Source organism: Mus caroli, chromosome 4 (assembly GCF_900094665.2).
Source record: "Mus caroli chromosome 4, CAROLI_EIJ_v1.1, whole genome shotgun sequence".
Taxonomy (NCBI): Eukaryota; Metazoa; Chordata; class Mammalia; order Rodentia; family Muridae; genus Mus; species Mus caroli.
This window is the reverse complement of record NC_034573.1, coordinates 141,049,267-141,064,613: the sequence shown is the minus strand read 5'-3', so window position 1 is coordinate 141,064,613 and position 15,347 is coordinate 141,049,267. Positions and strand designations below refer to the sequence as shown.

General features: G+C 51.8%; 1 protein-coding gene across 7 annotated transcripts in view; it reads left to right on the top strand.

Moving 5' to 3' along the window:
- The window catches only part of LOC110292296 (calmodulin-binding transcription activator 1), a 232,798-nt gene that overhangs the window by 119,454 nt on the left and 97,997 nt on the right, over positions 1-15,347 (top strand). For 6 of the 7 annotated variants that reach the window (XM_029476779.1, XM_029476780.1, XM_029476777.1 and 3 more), the window contains exon 1: positions 8,626-8,704. In XM_029476779.1, the coding sequence (XP_029332639.1) occupies positions 8,701-8,704 (4 nt within the window). In that variant the 5' untranslated portion in view covers positions 8,626-8,700. Of the gene's footprint in view, positions 1-8,550; positions 8,705-15,347 lie in introns of those variants that run through there. The other variant, XM_029476776.1, reaches the window with a different exon arrangement.

Here is a 15,347-nt window from a genome sequence, read left to right as displayed (position 1 = left end):
CCTGACACAGAGCACATCCTGACCTATGACCCCGCCTGACACAGACTGCATTCTGACCTATGACCCCGCCTGACACAGATCCCATTCTGACCTCTGAAGGCACTTGGTGTAGATGCAGGCATGTCTGAGGCCTTGCCCTGCCCTGAACTCTAAATCCAGCCTCTATGCCCACCAGCCCCTGGAGCCCAGGACCCAGCTGGGCCTCCTGAATCTGATTTTGCTCCTGACCTGTGACTGTAACAGGGCTGTACAGTCCTGGGCACAGGGCTTGGAGCAGAGCCTCCTCACTCACCCTCGTTGAGTCTCCAGGAGCCCTGGCAGAGTGAAGGAGAGGAAATTGAGCGTGTATCTGGGGCGGGCTGGGATCTCCATCCTCAGACACACTTCTCTGCCCTGTGCGTGGGATAGCAGTCACTCAGCACTTTGGTGCTTAGAGGGACTCAACCAGGCACCCTGAGGCTTGAAAGTAAGGCTGGCACAGAGCTGTCTTCAGAAGCCTTCTCTGAAAACAGAGGCTTCTCTATCTATGGGGGGAGCCCACAGGATAGTCCTATACCCAGCAGCTACCCAGAGAGGGCCATAGAATGTGCCAATTATATGTACCAAGCCTGAGAGGATCCCTTCTGGTCTGCGACAGGGAAGCCTGTGTCTTCCAGCGACTGGCAGACCCTGGGGGAACCTAAGCAACAAGTGCTATGTCCCTGGCCCTCCTCAGAATGTGGTTGGAGTTCTAGGAGTTTCTTCTATCCCTGTGGCCTGCTTGAACTCTGTCCTGAAGTGAGCAGGCCTCTGTGGGGGACATGGGGGCTGGAGCGCCCTGCTGGGTGCTCTGAGAGACAGCTTGCTTTTTGTTGGTATCCATCAGCCCCTCCCTCCTCCATTCCATTACTCCAAGCAGGGAGGACAGCCAGCGGGCTGCCAGGAGCAGCTACAGCAAGGGCTTCTGTCTACCATACATCCGGGTGACACCCCAGCCCCGAGCCGCCTGCCGCAGTCACTTATCCATTCCCTAGTAAATCTTGTCCTTCCTTCTGCCAACTCCACACTCTCGTTTTACGGGCTCCCGTCCTGGTTGTTTATTAAGCACACAGGTCCAGAAAGCTGCGCCTCTTCAGATCAGGCGCACGGGGTCGTCTAGCTCTGCATAAATGGCACTAATATGACAGATGTGATCGCAGAACAGGCTCTTGGCACAAACGATGCTGATTTACTCGCTCCATCCCCTCCCCGCAGCCTCTGCCTCTCGGGTTCTCCCCTCCAGCCCCCCACGGCAAGCAGGGAGTTGTGCAGCGTTATCCCAGGCTGTTATGACTTTGGAGGTGTGCGGCTCTATCACAGGCTATTATGACTTTCTGGGTAATGTATACATTGCACTCTTACATGCTATTATGACTTTCTGGGTAATGTATACATTTTCACTACCACGCAACCTCTCTCCTTCATTTTTCATGAGAACTGGCATGAGATTAATGACCGAGCCTCAGAAGGAGCGGAGCACCACGCCACTCTGATTTATTGACCACTTAGCGTTGATGAAGCTGCAAACAAGAGTCAAACAGATGTTGCAGCTGCATTTTTCTTTATCAAAACCAACCGCGTTTTGCATTTTTAACCGCTTCTTATAATATCACTGTCTCTCTTGCTCTACACAAAGGGTGCTGGCTCTGACCCTCCTTTCCTACAGAGGCAGGAGAGATGTGCACAGGGAGTGAGATCCTACCTGGCACCCAGTTCATAATGGAAGTGGCCAAGTGGGGGGCCCAGGCCTCTTGCTCTTGGCAACTTGAGTCTCTTGGTCTCTGAGGACTAGCTCACTCCCGCACCCATAATTGACACAGGACCTGTCAGACACCCTGGGTGAGCCCAGCGTGGAGGCTCCACACAAATTGCAACTCCTTCTTAGCTCCATGGTTACCTGTGACTGAGCACTGCACACTTCTGATAAGCTGTGGCCGAGACCTTCGGTGTGATAGCCAGTGGCAGCGAGGAGACCGTTTCTCTCCTTCCTGGTGTGGTGAAGGCTGTTGACCTGGCCTCCCTATTCTGATCTCTGGGGAGATCAGTGACGTGGCAGCCTCTAAACTCTGCCCTTCCTCTCTCAGAAAACAGAGATGGCTGGTTATAGGTACTCACTTCATGGGTAACTGAGGGCCCTCAAAGGGCTAAGAAGTTTGGCACCCCCTCAAGTGTCTGCTCAACCCATGGCTGTCCCCCAGCTTGAGTGCCCCTCTCTTCTCCTTTGCTATTTCACTCTGTGACACCTTTCCACAAGCCTGTCCTGAGGTCCAGCCCTCCAGGCCAAGGTTTTGCTATGAGCTAACTGAGTCTAGGCCTCCCTTGCTAGGCCTTTGCAAGGGCGTCTGGCATTTCCCAACCTGTCGAGGATCTATCAAAGAAAAAAAACAAGTTGGCCAGTCCCTTCCAGCTCCCTGGACAGGTGCCCCTAGCCAGCTGCAGTCATGACAGGGCATACATAGCTAGAGGTATTTGGCACAGCTTCTTCATGTTAACACGAGTCACAGAGTTGCCAGTGAGCACCTGCCACCCCCTTGCACTGTTGGCATTGGCTGTGGGCACCACACAGTTCAAAGAGGGTGGATCTGTTGGACACTTCTTTGTTCAAAGCAGTTTTATTTCCATTTTCTCCGATCCCCCTCCCTTTGCCCACACAGCCCCCGTCCATCAGCTTTCTAAATAAGAGGAGGGGCAGTGCTGGCCACAGCAAGGGCCATGAGAGGCCTGCGGAAGAGAGGGTCGTGGAGATCAACCAATCCAGAAAGCAGACAGCATCTGCTGGGTGGGCTCCATCTGGGGAATCAAGCACACCCAACAAGGGGCTCAGGGAGTCAGGCAGCGGAGGGAGGCAGCAGCTCTGGGAGTGAGTGTCGGGCCTCCTCCTCCTGGACCTGTTGGACATTGCTTGCTTTGGCTTTTCCCTTTCCTGGTATTTGTCAATTGCAAATAACTTCTTGGTTAGGTAGGGGTGAGACCCTGCGTCCACTCCCATTTCTTCATGCTGAGATTTTGCCTGGTTTGAAGTTGATAAGTGTACCATCCCAGCTTCTGAATGAAGCTGTCTCATGGTCACCCTCTATCTCTGACTCTTACGATCCTCCTGCCTTCTCTTCCATGTAATCCCTGAGCCTCGAGGGGAGGGGCTGGACAAAGACATCCTATCTAGGGCTGAGTGCTCTGAAGAGTAGGGCTTTCTTGAGGTACGGGATACATTTGCCAGTAATAGCAGCATAGGCGAATGGGGGGGGGGGGATGAGCAGCATTTTGGAGAGTGTGAGACAAGAGGTGGCTGGAGAGAAACATGCTTGCTGCAGCACCGGAAAGAGTATGTGCATAGTCCATCCTCAGGCCCAGAGAGCCATCTTGATGTTATTAGATCACACCTGCTCGGGTGAGAAGAATGGTTTGAGGAATGAGGAAGAGAGGGAGAGAGGAGACCCAAGAGAGGGGCTTCCCTCCAACACCCGCACCGTTAGGAGGTTTGGACTCCAGGCACTTGGGCTAAGAGGAAGGGTCCGGCTGGCTTTAAGGAAAGCCGGCAGAGTTGACAGTTATGCAGTGGGGGTACTGAGGCAAGGGTAAGCTACTCTTTCGGATGAGGGGAGGGCAGAGCGGCGCTGTCCTTCATTGAGTGTAGCCTGGGCAGAGCCAGGTGTGGCAGCTGTGCTTGGCCACACAACACAGATCTGGGAGTATCTCTGAGGCTGTGCATAAGAGGGCCTGCTTGCAGGCTTACCAGACAAATAGGCTGCAGTGAGCAGCGTCAGGCTGGAGAGGGGCCTAGGGACCCTTGGGAGCTTCAAGTTGGTGGCAAAATAAGGTCAATAGGGAGGGAAGAGAGAGCTAAAGACCCAGTGCTGTACCCCCACCCACCGCAAAGATTCTGTGACCTGTGAAAATGGGGGCAGGCGTGGGCTGCCAGTGGAATCAGGGATGTCCCCACAGGCGAACTGTGTGCTAAACTGTGACACCGCTCGTTTTCTCAGGAAGGACTTCAGGCTTTGTGTGGGTTTGTTTGGGTTTTGGTGGCCACTGAGAATACCCAGGGCTTTGGGCCATCCATATAGTACTTGGTATCTTCCAGAGACCTGGCAGGGTTCCCATCAGGATGCTCTCGGGTGAGAGATGAGTCCTCCTTCCAGTTGTAGTTGAGATGCCATGAGTACCAAGAGGCGAAAAAGGAAGCTCCAGCCTGTGGCTCCTTCCAGAAGACGAGGGAGTCCCTCACACTGCCTCGACCTTGGCCTTGCCAGCACCGATCCAGCCCAGCCCACAGGGACCCTCCCATGCTGACATTTAAAGCCCCTGCCAGAATGCTAGGACATTTGGCACTCAGCTTCAAAGTCATGTCCACTTCAAGGAACAGCCTCTGGCTTCACAGAAATAAATCCCAGAACTGTCCCTCAGCCCCAGCCACATCACCACTGGGGAGAACAGTGGGCTGCTATGATATTGAAGGTGAGCAGTCCATGGAATCCATGTGTTGTTCTGCCAAGAGCACCCCATAAAGCCTATGGCTAATGAGTAAAGCCACGGTGTTGCCAGGAAGAGATGTGTGTGCCCATATTTTAAAAACACTGAAAGCATTCTGTGCTTTAAGTTGGCCCAAACTGGGAAGTAGGAATATGACACTGCCCTAAGGATCCCCCGCACTGGCTCCCAGGGGTGGAGTCCGGGACCGAGCCTTGCCTGCCTCTCCCTCTTCCAAACCCAAGCCAGACTCCTGGGACAGCAGGGGCTTGGCTTCCTGTTACTTCATCAAAGCAATGCAGAAAGGCAGGCTGACAAGCCCCTGTGGCAGGCATGTGCTCCTGTCAGGGAGCTGATCTAGAACCCTCAAGTTGGTGATAAATGATGAGAGTCCAGCTGTTCGCTCCTGGTTCTGGGACCTTCTGAAGTAGAGTGTGGATACAGCTCAGAAGGGAAAGCCAGACCTGGTGGTGGATACAGTGACTCCTGCCTGTGATTCAGCCCTTAGGAGGTTGAGGCAGAAAGGATGCTGTGACTCTGGGGCCAATACAGTCTATATAGTGAGCCAACCTGGGCTATAGTGTGAGATGCAAGATAGAGGGATGGTAGATAAATGATTGATAGATAGATAGATAGATAGATAGATAGATAGATAGATAGATAGATGATTGATAGATAATTGATAGATGATAAGTAGATTGATAACTTGATAGATTGATAGATAATAGATAGATAATAGATTGATATGATAGATAGATAATAGATTGATAGATAGATAATAGATATATTGATAGAAGACAGATAGGTAGATAGATATAGATAGATTGATAGACTGATTGATAGATAATAGATATATTGATAGATGACAGGTAGATAGATAGTAGATAGATAGATTGATTGATTGATTGATTGATAGACTGATTGATAGATAATAGATATATTGATAAATGACAGATAGGTAGAGAGATAGTAGATAGATAGATAGACTGATTGATATATAATAGATATATTGATAAATGACAGATAGGTAGATAGATACTAGGTAGATAGATTGATAGACAATTGATAGATGATAGATTGATAGATACATAGATAGACAATTGATAGATGATAGATTGATAGATACTAGATAATAGATAGCTAGACTGATTGATAGATAGTAGATTGATATATACATAGATAATAGATAGATAGAGAGAGATAATAGATTGATAGATTGATAGATACATAGATAATAGCTAGACTGATTGATAGATAATTGATAGATACATAGATAGATAATAGAATAATAGATAATAGATATACTGATAGATGACAGATAAATTGATAGATGATAGATAGATAGATAGATAGATAGATAGATAGATAGATAGATAGATAGATAGATAGAAAATTAGCTTTACACGTCAGTGTCCACATTCAGAAACTCTCCTTGCCCTTGTGAACCCTGATGTCAGCAGACCTCAGACTTCCAGGGGAAGAATCAGAGTCATAATTTGACTTGTTTTCATTCCTACAAACTTGAAGTGACTGCATTATTGCCAGGGCATTATTAATATCCCAGGGCCTTGTCCTGAAGAGACCCACATTCAGACATGAAGCCATCCAATCGATGAATCAGTTATCAGTCCATCAAATCACCATGCCTTGGAAAACAGAGTTGAGAAACCTGGAAAGTCCTTCTTGAGCAAGAGGGTCTCCCATACATGTCGTGAGTAACAGGTGGACGCTGGCTGTACAGAGGATAGCAGGCGAATCTCGAGAAACCGTCCAGAACCATGCAGGAACGTCAGGCTGCAGGCTGGGGTCCACAGCTTTCACAAGCCTGTATCTCCCGTGGGTCCTGCACAGGCTGCCTCAGCTCAGTGAGGCTGTGGAGATGGAGGGAAGCCACGACTTTTCATCTTCCAGGTATTGGGCATTCCAGCTCCCTCCTGCAGGGCCAAGCTCCCTCCAGGGATGGAATCAGAGGAAGCCCCAGGTGGCCTGCTGGTCCCTGCTGCCTTTTGATCCAGGCTCTTATCTTTTCTCTTCATGCTCAGCAGCAGGTCCAGCTGCCAGACCAGGCCCAGGACCCAGCAAGAACTTTGTCAAATCCTGGCTTCAGGGAGAGCAGAACTCAGGGCTACAAGTCTGAGTCCGTCATCTACATCCCTTCCATTTGGTGGGCGTGGCAGATCCACACAGCCCACCCACCTGTCGGGCATATTGCAAGAATAAAGGGAAATGAAGAGTAGGGAAGCAGTCAGGCAGAGCAGAAAGCGGCCACCAGCTGTCTTGGCAGGACGTGAATCTGAAGTCAGAGCCCTGGCATCCAGCCCAGGCGGGTCTCTCACCAGGAACAGAGCTCTGGGCAAGCAACTCACAGAGTCTCCATCTCCAGAGGGAGGGAGCCCTGGCCTGGCCTGCCCTCCTCCCTGGCTCTCGTGGACACCAAATGAAATAATAGTGTGAAAATACTCAAAAAAGACGGGGTCGGCCCACGGTGGCAGGGATTATCTTATTATTAAGGAGCATCATTTCCACAATCCAGAAAAGCTGCCATTAACGAAAAGCCTCCTGTTCGTGTTGATTTAATTTCCTGGTTAACTGAGCGTTGGCAAGAGGGAAAAAAAAAAAAAACCCACGTTTCAACCCTTATTGGAAATCTTTTTAAATTATGCCAGTTTGCTTTCTTACTCTAGTCATGGTATAGTCTTGAGTCTTTATTTATTAATGTTATTAATGGGCAGATTGATTCACACTTTCATTTATTAATCTGGCCCTGACTGTAACCAAAACAGCAACCTCGGATTCAGCCTCCCTCTGCCGGGGAGCTTGTCCACTCCCAGGGCTCAATTTTGGGACAAACTGGGGATGCTGGCCAGCAGAGCAAACACAGTGAGGGCCTACCTACCATGTGGCCTTTCCGGAGTTTTCCTCAGTGCTTTGATAATTCCTGAGAAAGCTGAATGCGAGTGTGACTTAGGACATACTTTCTGGTCAGGACAGAGGGCTAAGCAAGTGTTTCCGGGAACATTCGTGAAGATGTGTGATGTGTGATGGTCAGATGGCTACTGTTGGTTTGTTTGCTTGCTTGCTTGCTTGCTTATGACATGGTTTTATATAGCCCAGGCTGGCCTTGAACTTGCTATATAGACGGCTGTCTATATGACCTTGAACTTGCTCCTGCCCTTCAGCTCCCCAGTACCAACATAGATGTGCAAACCCATGCCTGACTCGCCGTCGCCGTGGTTGTTGTTCTTTGTCGGGTGTGGTATGACCGAGTAAACTTCAAGAATTGGGGAGACCACCCAAAGGCTTGGGGAATCATTGCAACAAAACTGTCAGAAACCCTAGGGTGTCGCCATCAGAGCTACTGGTGGCAGAATGTGGTGGCTGTGCCCCTGGATTGAATCTGGAGGAGGAAAGGCTAGCCATCTCATCTGGAAACAAATGTCCTTGATGTCTTTGGGCTAACAGCCTTCCCATTCTTAAGCTCTAAAGCAGACTGGAAGAAGCTGTCTGAGGTTCCTGGTGATAGCTGTCTGCTGGGTGAGGCACTGTGACATGTGCTGTGGCTGTTTATGCCAGGGAAGGTGCCAGGCTGCAAGCAGAGGCTGGTACTGGAGAAGTGGGTGGGAAGCCCTGGTAGCTACTTTTCTCTTGAGAGCCCATATCAGTGACTTCAGGGACTGTGACCAGGATATGTTCCTTAAGCAGCAGGGGTGAGAAATGAGAGGTCTTAAGTTCACAGGACACAAAGTTCCATTTCACGATTAAGGTCCTTGACTCCATGCTTGTCAGCCACTGTGTATGTATATCTGTAGTTTGCATCAGGGGGTATTTGCCTCTGAGGGCCCTGGATAAAGCCTGAAGCCTTTCCCTTTGTCCCGGTAATGGCAGGAGCCTAACGGCCCATGGTGGGTGGCTACAGGCCCGGGAAGGTGCTGGCATCCTACAGTGCCTAGCATGGTCTCAAATGCTGTCACCTGGATCCAGCATAGAGCTAGTGCCACAGAGGCAGTGTGGGGATGATGTCCACCTGCTGTGACCTCATGTTGCCAGTCTCTGCTCTCCCCACAGAACCCCGACATCGTCCTGGTGCACTACCTGAATGTGCCGGCCATTGAGGACTGCGGTAAGCCCTGTGGGCCCATCCTCTGCTCCATCAACACCGACAAGAAGGAGTGGGCTAAGTGGACGAAGGAGGAACTCATCGGGCAGCTGAAGCCCATGTGTGAGTACCTCCCTGTGCCCTCAGCCAGCACCGCCCAGGTGCGCCTTGGGGACTCAGCACGGATCCCCATTTCTCTCAGGCATGGTGACGCTGTGAATTTAGCTTTAATGACATCCCCTCCGATGCCTGTGGTAACCGTAACCAAGGCACAAACTCCCCAGACCCAGGGTGAGGTAGGTCGGTAGAGTACAGGTTTGTGAAGACCCAAACTCATCAGGACCTGAACTTGGATCCCTGGGGATTTATGTAACCAGCCGATCACAGCGGAGGTGGTGAGATTCAAGGTGAAGTCAAGGGCCCCAGAAAGCTCTCCAAACAGCCAGCCTAGCCCCCTTGATGTAGCTCCAGACCAATGAGAGACCCTACCTCAAACAAAGGCAGGAAAATTTCTGAGGTCTGCCATCCCAAGTTATCCTGTGACCTCCACTCACACATACCCACCACCGACCTGCATTCCTCAGACTCGTACGACAGATGGAGGAGGTGAGGCTCAGACACGCAGACAGCATAAGTGGGGTAGAGAAAGAACTCATCGGGCATGTGACCCCACACGTAGGAGCAGGGTGAGAGACTGAGGAGATGGGACCAGGCAAGGAACAGGAAGAATGACTGCCTGTGTTAGCCCCGGACACGGCAGCGGGCTGCTGGCCCTGGGCTGCCACAGTGCTCAGCCTGGGTGACAAAGGGCTTTCCATAATTGAGTTGATTTCATTTCATCCGCAAAGTGGAGCTTTCTGCAGCATCTGTCAAGTGCGAGTCACCAAGACAGATGGCCAAGGCTCCAGGGAGCCGAGGACCCTTGTTGCTGCAGGTACCGCCATCCTTCCTGCCCCTACCAGCTAGGCTCACCCAGACTGAGAAAACCACGAGGCTTCCCAGTGCTTGTCAGAGCCCCACAGCACGAGCATGCTGGTTGTCTTCTCAGACACCATCAGGACCTGGTAGAGCGGACCCGTAGGTCGCTCAGGAGCAGGACCATTCTGAGCTGGCCAGAGGGAAGCTACAGTAACCTTGCCTATGGGATACAAGCTGAAGCTAGGGGGAGCTGCCATGACCCACTTCTTCTGAAGGTCACTACGTGCCCAGATCCTAGTATGTCATCAGCCTAAGCTCTAGAGGGGGTTACTAGGGACAACATGTTATGTATTGGATGAAGACCCAAAAGATCCGCCCTGGGGCTCGGCCTCAGGACAGAGCTTCTCCTGGGTTGTCCTCCCGAGCTGCAGATGCTGTCTCTGGTGCTGCAGGTGGCCCAGGGGCCTTCGGCGTTCAGGATTCATCCTTGACTGAAACCCCAACTGTGTCTGTACTGGCCTGAAGCCTATGGTGCAACTCTCCTTTCTGCCAATGGCAGGCAATGCTTCCACCTCTGCACCCATCCTGAGGCTTTGTGGCCATCGTGCCTTGGGTTCCTCTATCTGGACTCTCCTCTCTTCGTTTTTTTCTCCTCACTTTGGGGCCTGGACTCAGTCTATATACAACCCCTCCCCGTGGCTTAGCTCATAGGCTCTAAGGCCCCCTAGTCTCCTCAAACCTCTACTCCAGGGAACGTCAGACATAAACAAGCCCATCACGATCATCCACAGGAGCCTCACAGCCTCCACCTAATTCCACAGAGCAAGGAGACAGGGGAAGCCCTGACATACAGTTACTGCTTGGAGTGGTACGGAGTATGAGCAGAAAGTGACTGCACTGGCTTTCGTGCAGTGTCTGCAGGACCCTGGACAGCAGATCACAGCCTCCATCATCCAGGCTCTGGGACATAAGGATGTCCAGATGTGCCTTCCCATCCCAGGTCCTAGTTCTTAGGTTTTCTGCTTCTAATTCAGGACCCAGGTGACCTCAAGAGATGCCCCAAGCACAGACAGGGGTCCTACTCATCCCCTCATGCCCCCCCCCGGTCCATTTGTCCTTTCTTATGCCTCTGATTAGCCTCAGCAGGGACTCTGCCTAGAACTCACTCTAATGCCACCTGGTTTGAGAGTAAACAGAGCCAAGAGCTCGGACTCAGGACACTAACCGTTGTACTGGTTTTATGGCCACCGTGAAACTGGAATTCAGTTCTTGCTACTTGTCACTCACAGAAGCCAATGAGCAGAGGCTGGGATTAACATCTCACTCTATCCAGAAATCCAGCAATCTGAGAAGGCAGTGCATTAGCATCCAGAAACTGTCTTCTGTCTCATCTCCAGCCAGCAGGTTATATAAGGTCAGAGACAGAGGCAGACACTCATCCTCGGGCTCAGTCTCAGCCCTCTGGTCAGGTGGTCAGTCATGCCCCTGACACCTGTGATGTCTGTGTCCCCTGCCTTCTTGCTGGCACTTAGTTACCACTTCCAAAGTAAAGGCCGTAGGGAGGACTCTTTACTTGGAAAAGTGGGAAGAGCCCAAGGGCTTCTGCCCCTGGTCCACACCCTCGGTATTCTGTCTAGGGGTTGCTTGGCTCCAAAACCCATCTCCAGGTAGAAGGGAACACATTAGCTCCTCCCCTCTGGAACGGTCATATTTGTCTTCTGGGTCACGGCAAGGAATTCATCCTGCCGCCTGCCATTGGCAAATTAGAGCCTGTTTGCAGATGAAAGGCTCTACCCAGGCCACCAGGAGCAGATGACTGGGTCCTGACACAAGTGCCAGAGACTGTCTGTGCCAGAAGGACACCAGGGACATGCTACTAGGGAAAGCCATGTCTGCCAAACCGACCCCTATGCCCTGCCTAGGGCTTCCTCGTTAAATGCACAGACAGTTTCTACCCGAAGCCATCAGTGTCATGTCTCCTGACCCTTGCACAGGGTGCCACCTCCAGGCTAGGCAAGAGTCTCAGGCTCCCAAACTCCAGGGGACAAAGACTTAATTTGGCTTCTGAGGTTTAACTGGGGGACGGGGAGTTCAGAGCCTGCTGGGCATCAAGGAAGTTGACATAAAAACTACAAGGAGATCAAGAGGTTGGATCACTCGACGGATGGTGTATGCCTGCCCTGGGCTCTGCTGTGCAGGCAGCCCTGCCTGGGGACCAGCACTTGGAAACACAGCCCCTCTAAGTGCCTAGCTGATGGTTGGGCTTCCATAGCACACAGGTGCCAGCCAGCAGTATTCGGGGAAAGCACTGTTTGCTGAGAGCCAAGAAGCCATCAGACGGGTTCCAGAATCCAGCATAGTATGAAGGCTGGAGCCAAGCGCATTAGCTTCATAAATCACACTCCTTCAAAGACTTCCCTGTTTGATGCCCTGATGTTTCCCGATCTCTCTGCCCATCAGAGTTGTCAGTGGCTTAATCGGAACATGACACTGATCGGTATCAGGCCTCTGTCCACACTCAGTCTCTGTCTCACCTGTCTCGAAGCAGGAGAGGGGCTCCCTGATTCTTCAGACAAAAGGGCCTTCCTTCCCTTCACCCGCAGTCTGAGGAGCACTCCTGGAAAGAGCAAGCACAGAGGGAAAATTAAGATGTCTGACTGGATTCCCAACAGGTTTCCCAAGAGCCTCCCTGACTTTTGTAATCCCTCCTGGCCAAATAACAGTGGCTTAAGTCAAAAAAGAAATACATTTGGCTTTCACCTTTATGTCTTTCCAAAGTCCAGAATTGAGATGCCCGTCCCCTGTATCTGAAGCCAGCCCCTCAGGCTCCTCCCTGCCGGTTCTCTGCCATTTTCAGGATGCTGCTCACTTCTACGGGTTAAAGATGGCCGCTCCAGCCCTTGCCCATCACAACTGTATGCTGGCCGATGAAAAGAGAAAACTGGAGAGCAAGCCTCTTCCCTTTAAGGGCAGAGCCACAAAATAACACATCATTTCTACTCGTGTGCCACTGAGCAACATGTTGTCCCAGGCTCACCCCCGCTTGGAGAGGACTCTGAGGCACTAAGGCGTTTTGCTAGGCACGTTTTGAGAAATGACTTTCTCCCCTGGTGCAGTGTGCAGGAGGACCCTGTGAGCTTCGTCTCTGCTGGCTTACAGTATGGCCAACTGCTCATCTCAGGCCAACGTTTGGGCATGACTGCCTGGGGTTCTGTCTGGGGTGGGAGAGATGGACCTCATTTGCATACAGCCTGTCACATCCTGGAAGTCCTGGAATCTGCTTTCCTACAGCTGTCCCCGAGCCTCAGCTTAGCTCCCAGCAAGCTTCACTAGTAAGAGCACAGTTCCTCCTCCCAGGCCAGCTGCAGAGGGATGCTTTCAAGTGGACGGCTGGTCGGCAAGCAAGGCTCTGGCTCTTGGTTCTTCTAGCTTGCTGGGAAATTTGTTCAGTGGCTCAAAGCCACCACCACCATGGCCCAAATCGGGCACTCTCAGCTTCTGTGACCCAACGGAGAGCTAGATAAAACTGGGTCCCATAGGGCACCCATGGCTTTCTACCCTATCCCATTTCCTGGCTGCCCATCAGGAAAGAGTACCCCAGCCTCTTCCCAGCTAGCAGCCAGACTGATACACCAAGGCTTTTAAGCTGTTCCTAGCCCTTCCCTGAGCACAATCCTGCCCAGCTGTCCCCACCTTAGGACTTCATTTGGAGCACCCTGGATGGCCAAATGGCCCTGAAGAACAAGCAAGAGCTCAGTTTTCAGCAGGCCTCCACCACCCTCAGAAGGCTCCAGCCTTCAGCCAGCTCAGCCCAACTGTCTTCTGGGAACTCCACCATGTCACTCTGGGTCCATAGATGCCTATGGCAGGTGTCTTCAGCTACAAAAGGAGGGCCAAGTCGGAAAGTTGCCTGGAAAGAGATCCTGGGCCTGGGACAGCAGCCAGCTCATTCCCCCACTGCTCCTGCATTGTCCCACAATGTCATGCACACTTGCACCTACAAATACCCACGTGCACACAGCACCCTCACCATCTTGGACACCCATAGACCAGGACACACACGAGAGCTCAGAACGGGGAAGGTTTGGTTTCCTGACCCCATGACTTCTGCAAATTTCTCCAAAGCAACCCAGACCCCTTGTCTATGACGAGTCAAGGCTAAGGGCACGCTGGTAATCAGCCAGACTAGGACGTACACATGAGAAGTGGCTCCGTGGCTCCATGATTTGAGTGACAGTGCCAGCAAGGGGACACTGTGTAAAAGGATTTCCAGCAGAGGTCAGAGGCCAGATGTAAACTTGGCAGCTCTGAGATGTGAGGAGATAGCACCCCCTTCTCCCAGACTTGGCCAGTACACCTGAGCTTTCTGAGTGGCCATGTCCTCTTTCCTGGGATGGGTGACAATGTTGTCTGTGTGGCCCTGAAATGACATCATAGATGCCAAATGACCCGTGTAGTGGCTGCAGTTAGGAGGAAAAACCTGCCCAAAGGCCAGAACAGCGCCCTCTGGAGGCCAAGCCCTTATCTTACAACCCCTGTGTGCCCAGCAAGGGCACCCAAGGGCTACCTGGACATCTCCTGTCTTCCTCCAGCCAGAGTGGGACCACTGAGCTCTGTGCTTTGGGAAGATGCCAGACAGGAGGAAGCCCAGGCCATCCCTCAGGGAACCCAATCAAAGGGGGCCTGCTGAGAAGGCATCAGAGGGCTGTCTCAAGGATAGCCATGCTGTAGGGGCCCCAGGCCACCAGCCCAGATGATGGTGTGGCAGAAGGCTATAGGGCATCCCAGGCAATGTGCGGAACATCGAGAAGGAAGCAGAGGTGATGTGAGTAGAAATGGTGTGTCAGTGTCAGGACTGTGGCCTGCAGGGCTGCAGCCTTCAGGACTCTGAAGCGATGGGGACCATGCTGAGTTTGGGGTTAGAGGCCCAGGTGACGGTGCGGATGGAGACTGGGCTGAATGTTAGTGTGAGAGAAGAGAAGAAGCCATGTTGAGCATGGGAAGTGGGAGTCATCCGTGTTGAGTCCGGGGTGGAGGCCATGTTGAACTTGAGGGAAGAGATATTGTGTTGAATGCTGGGTAGAGGCCATGTTAGGCGTCAGTGTGGAAACCTTGTTGAGTAGGAGTCAGAGCTGGAGACCATGCGAGAATGAAGGGATTGAAGCCATGTTGAGTATGGGGAAGGGGAATCATAGGAGAGGCCCTGGTGAGTGTGGGCTGAAGGTCATAGTGCACGTGGGACAGAGCCATGTTGGCTGTAGGGTAAAGGCCGCTGTAAACACGAGGTGGTGGCCATGGTGAGCGAGAGGCTAAGGGTGCTCTTCTAGCTCCTAGCAGTCCTCAGATGCTTTGACTCTTCCGTCTTTACTGGAAATGGTTTTAGAAGCCGTGTCTTGGTCCCTCTCCGCACACTCAGCAAGGGTCTTTCCAGCCCCAGGGCAGCCAGCATAGGCTAGGGAGACTGCAGACAGGGACCCCACAGTGTGAAACTGAAGCTTCAGAGGCAAAGAAGAGACAGGGCAGTACGTGATAGCACCTGCCATTCCTGGGAACTCCCCACCCAGTCCCCACAGCAACTTCCCATCTGTCCCAAGAGGCTCACTGGTGCTCACCTGAGCCTTAGGGGGTACGTTCAAAGTATCATGTTTTCTCGTGATTTTTTCAAACAAAGACAAATTCTGCACGGGGCAGGTGTTTATTTGTCTTGCTTTTTTGCTTAGATTGTAATCCTGGTGATTATGGAGTATCAAGACATAAAATCAACAAGGGTGCGCCTTCCCTGGGCCTTCTAGACCAGTTCCTGGTCATTTAGCGCCACCTGGTGGCCAGTCCTAGTAGCACGCTTCCA